The 5,000-nt window shown below is 40.5% G+C and overlaps 1 protein-coding gene across 1 annotated transcript in view; it reads left to right on the top strand.

Annotated features, from left to right (window-relative positions):
* LOC135106816 (G protein-coupled receptor kinase 1-like) overlaps positions 1-5,000 on the top strand; it is a 159,982-nt gene that overhangs the window by 88,808 nt on the left and 66,174 nt on the right. The window contains exon 2 of the mRNA XM_064016150.1: positions 1,871-1,947. Coding sequence (XP_063872220.1) covers positions 1,871-1,947 — 77 coding nt within the window. The remainder of the gene's footprint in view (positions 1-1,870; positions 1,948-5,000) is intronic.

Genomic DNA, 5,000 nt, shown 5'->3' with positions numbered 1-5,000 from the left:
CATATAATTTTTTGTTCATTTTTTTGCCTTCTCTCTGTATATTCTTGCTCATCTTTTGCTGTGTTGTGTCGTGATGTGATTTTTAGCTCATATCTCTACTCTTTTATCTGTATATCCTTTGTTTTACTTTATTTACTTTATTTGCCAGAGATTATTGATTTCTTTCACCTATTCGATTCTTTGTATCGTCAGAAAGAAATGATCGGATTCAGTTTTCTTGTTGTTCTGTTTGGTGTTTGGTGGTGGCTGGTGTCCTCATGTTAACCTCCGTGCGCCTCACGTAATCTTGATATATTAATGTCTTAAATCCTATGTTTTTGTTTTTGATTCTGTGCGTACGTATGTTTATTTTTGGTATGGAGGATAAGTTGAGTGTCGTGTTGTATACTCTGCACAATTGTGTTTATTTTTTTTTAACTAGTACAGCCATTCTCTTAATCCTCCCGTTCGCATGTAGTAAATCGATAAAAGAATATACCTTAGTTTATTGAGCAAATAACATAAAAAGAGAAAATAATTGATTCGCAAAAGCAGTTTAATTATATGAAACCACCATTTTTGCTTTTACGAGTACATCTTGCATCGTGACATTGAGTCATACATCAGCTTGAGAGCGTAAAGCATCCAACAGTATCTACTTTGGTAACTCTTCCTTTCTAAAACTGATTCATGCAGGAATTTAAAAGCATAAAACCACCAGTAATGCTCCTTTGATTTTATAACACTACTATGCTAACACTGAATCGCGCTGCAACTTCAGAATATAAAACACTGCACTTTTATTTCATTGCATCATAACTCTACTATTGTAACATGTTCACGTCCATGATTTAAACGGAGGAACAAGCCTGTGTTGACCTCTATGTGTGTGTGTGTGTGTGTGTGTGTGTGTGTGTGTGTGTGTGTGTGTGTGTGTGTGTGTGTGTGTGTGTGTGTGTGTGTGTAAATATTCCTTGCCACACGCATTTCTTGTATAGCGTCAGGACAGTGTGTATAGGAGAGGGAGGGAGTATTAGTGAGTATGCGTGCTTGAGGCAGGACTTGCTGCTGTGGGTGGAGACTGACTCGAGGCGCTATTTCTAGAAACTTGGGACTGGATTAGATGTGACTTCACTTGACGAGTGACTTTGGTTCGGTATGACGTCCCATATGAGAGAGAGAGAGAGAGAGAGAGAGAGAGAGAGAGAGAGAGAGAGAGAGAGAGAGAGAGAGAGAGAGAGAGAGAGAGAGAGAGAGAGAGAGAGAGAGAGAGAGAGAAATTGTACTTGATATTGAGGGATCAGAGAAGTAATATTACCATTTGTATCTATCTGTTTGTTTGTCGCTGTCTACCTACATATAATTTGTCCATCTGTATATTCACACACACACACACACACACACACACACACACACACACACACACACACACACACACACACACACACACACACACACACACACACACACACACACACACACACATTTAATTAAATCGTGGAAAATTATGAATATTGCCTCCCTTGGCTATTAACCAGCCTTTTTGTAGCAGCGGCGGGTGGGAGTGGCGGTGTGTGGACGTGAGATGCAGAAAAGAGTGTGTGTGTGTGTGTGTGTGTGTGTGTGTGTGTGTGTGTGTGTGTGTGTGTGTGTGTGTGTGTGTGTGTGTGTGTGTGTGTGTGTGTGTGTGTGTTCTTACCTTACCTAATTATTCTTATCTAATTGTATTTTTGCCGGATTGAGTCAAGCTCGTCATGTCCCTTCTTTTAAAGTTAATTTGTGATATTTATGTGTGTGTGTGTGTGTGTGTGTGTGTGTGTGTGTGTGTGTGTGTGTGTGTGTGTGTGTGTGCAGGGCGAGGCTCTAATGGCATGGTGTGTATTCCTTGCAGCGTGAGGAGCGTGATGCACAAACACTTGGAAAAGATGGGCGAGGTCAACTTCGACAAGATATTCAGTCAGAAGATTGGTGAGTACTTGCTGCCTTGACGTGTTGCTGTCCCCTGCCCCCCGTTTGTCCTGAAGGGTGGCTAGCTGGTGCTCTCTCTCTCTCTCTCTCTCTCTCTCTCTCTCTCTCTCTCTCTCTCTCTCTCTCTCTCTCTCTCTCTCTCTCTCTCTCTCTCTCTCTCTCCCTGCTGGCGTAGTAAAGTATGAAGGTGTATCAAGTTACCGCTTAGCTTCACTATTTACTACTTACTTATTTTTGCAGCTCAGCACAGCTTTAACTTACATTTTTTGCTTTTTTTCCTTCCGGTTATGAATAGTGACATGTAAGTGCAAAAAAAAAATAAATAAATAAATAAGTGAATAAATAAATGAATGAATAAATAGATAAATAAAACTTCTTATAGGAGAAGTGTACACAAAAGGTAACTGTGACACCTGACGAAAGCTGGCACAAAGCAAACAAAGGGTTATGATGACGGACAACAAAAGATTACCAAAGATAACGAAATTGACTGAGGCACAATTAACTCGTTATCTGCAGTTGGCCTTGGAAGGGGTTACATAAATTCTAAGGGTGAGTATAGTCACTGGAAGCAGACGACGAAGAAAAACAAAAGGTAGGAGAATGAAAAACTTGGGCAGCAAACCAGTTGTATTGATTAGAAAGAACGAGGTGATGTTTGGCTCACCGTGGGAATGAGGTAGTTACGACTGAAGGAAAAACATAACCTTGTGCAGTTTCTTGATTTGGGAGATGGAATTCAACTGTCTACCTTAGCGTGGGAATGACTTTTTATTCACACAGCAAGGAGATAGGGTAAAGAAAAAATACGCTTATAATGCCGTTCTCCCCCTCACATCCACCCCGAGCCAAACACACACACACACACACACACACACACACACACACACACACACACACACACACACACACACACACACACACACACACACACACACACACACACACACACACACACACACACACACACACACACACACACGTAGAAGCGAGAAAAAAAATCGACCAGTTTAGTTTTAGTTTTCGAGAAATCTTTATACTGAGCGAGGAAGAGACAAACTTGTGCTGTAGATTAAGGTAATACAATCTTAGAAGTAATGAGGAAAACTAGTTGGACGTTGGAGTGTTATAATGATCAACCGTATAAGAGCTTAAAAAAAGTTATGGAGACTTGAATAAAACATGAGTCAAAACAAGGTGTGGAGAGCAGTGTCGCTAAAGATATGCACTATCCAAGATTACAGTTAATATTTGGCGGAGATGCAGGCTGGTATTCTTAAACTGTGTTCCCTCATCATGACTATTTTTCAGAGGCCATATAGATGACTGATTAGGTTTTCATTGGTTGTTTTTCTCATAGATGAACAGAATTCTCCTTAAGCCAGCAATGGGATCATGAGAACATCCTTGAAAACTACGGTAACTTCCATTATAGCACTTAAAGATAGCGGAGATAAAACACCAAAACCTTTAACCCTGTGACTGCTATTTAGTACAACTTTCATTAATTACTAATCGCTCTCAGACATCTTCACTTGTCCTACAATCACCTTCGATCTTTAAATTGGGTAGAAGTTGAAAAATCTACTCGTTTTAATCCCCTTCTTTCTTGCATATACTTATATAGATTGCGTGCATTACTTTTTTATGCTGTTAATTGTTTTGTATCGCAGTGAAAGGGTTTTAAACATCTGTAAGTAAGTTAGTCGTTATTAAAGTTATGACAGGTAATGCGTGGACTCTTCTTGCAAAGGTCTCGTTTCTCCCAGTGCATGAGTAGTCAGTTCTCTTTGGCAAGCTTAGTTTATTTTGAGTAGCTATTTATAAGTACAGCGTCTTATTCAGGTCAGAGAGTCATGCAGATGGAGAGTCGGTCTCAGAAGGATTATTATGGGAGATACAGGAAATTCTTTACAGCGTGCAAGGTTAAATAAACGGCAGAAGAGTCCCCACTTGTTCCTGGCTGGATACATTTCTCTCGAGCCCTTCTGTCTGTTAGTCTGTCCGGACGTCTTTCCGTGTGTGTGTGTGTGTGGATGTGTTTCAGTTTGTCTATCTCTGTCTTGTCTGTCTGTCTGTCTGTCTGTCTGTCTGTCTGTCTGTCTGTCTGTCTGTCTGTCTGTCTGTCTGTCTGTCTCTCTCTCTCTCTCTCTCTCTCTCTCTCTCTCTCTCTCTCTCTCTCTCTCTCTCTCTCTCTCTCTCTCTCTCTCTCTCTCTCTCTCTCTCTCTCTCTCTCTCTCTCTCTCTCTCTCTCTCTCTCTCTCTCTCTCTCTCTCTCTCTCTCTCGCAAGTATTCTAGCACTCTCTCCTCTCCCTTAATTGGATACCTCACGGCCTGGCTGCCTCCCTTGCATCATCTTTACTCATATACACTTTCCTGCCCATTTTTACTCTTTGCCATTCCCGTCAGGTGAGCAGACCATCTCAGGCTGCCGCTCTTGACCGCCACCACCACCACCACCACTACCACCACCACTCCATAATTCATCCGTCCTTCCATCCCGGGCACGTAAAGTCCATCACACACCTTTTTATTACCCCGGCCACCCCGTCACCTCACACGGCAGCCATCTCGTGCAGGTGACTAACGTGGTGGCGGTGGTGGTGGTGGTGGTGGTGGGCTTAACTGTGTTCTTGACCCGGGACTCGCTGGCTCCTTGTGCTCGTCTCGTCTTGCGTTACCTGGGTGTGTTTACTAGTTTGGTTTGTTTGCTGTGTTTTGTATTTTGTTTTTTATTTCGTGGTTTTGTTTGGTTTTGATAGTGTGGTGTTTTATTTTTTTAATTAGGTTTATTGTTATTTCTTTGTTTATTTATTTTTTTCTATTTATTTATCTGTTTATTTGTTTGCTTATTTATTTATTTATCTGCGTTTAATTATTGTATCTATTTGTGTTATTTTGATTGATATTTTTCGTGGTTTTGCTTTGTTAGTGTACTGTTTTTTTTTTTTAGATAGTTCAATGTTTATTTCTTTATCTGCTTTTCTGTTTATTTGTTTGTTTATTTATGTATTTATTCCACCTATATATATATATATATATATATATATAT

The sequence above is a fragment of the Scylla paramamosain genome, chromosome 14, assembly GCF_035594125.1.
Source record: "Scylla paramamosain isolate STU-SP2022 chromosome 14, ASM3559412v1, whole genome shotgun sequence".
NCBI classification, from domain to species: domain Eukaryota; kingdom Metazoa; phylum Arthropoda; class Malacostraca; order Decapoda; family Portunidae; genus Scylla; species Scylla paramamosain.
This window is presented reverse-complemented; position numbering and strand designations above follow the sequence as displayed.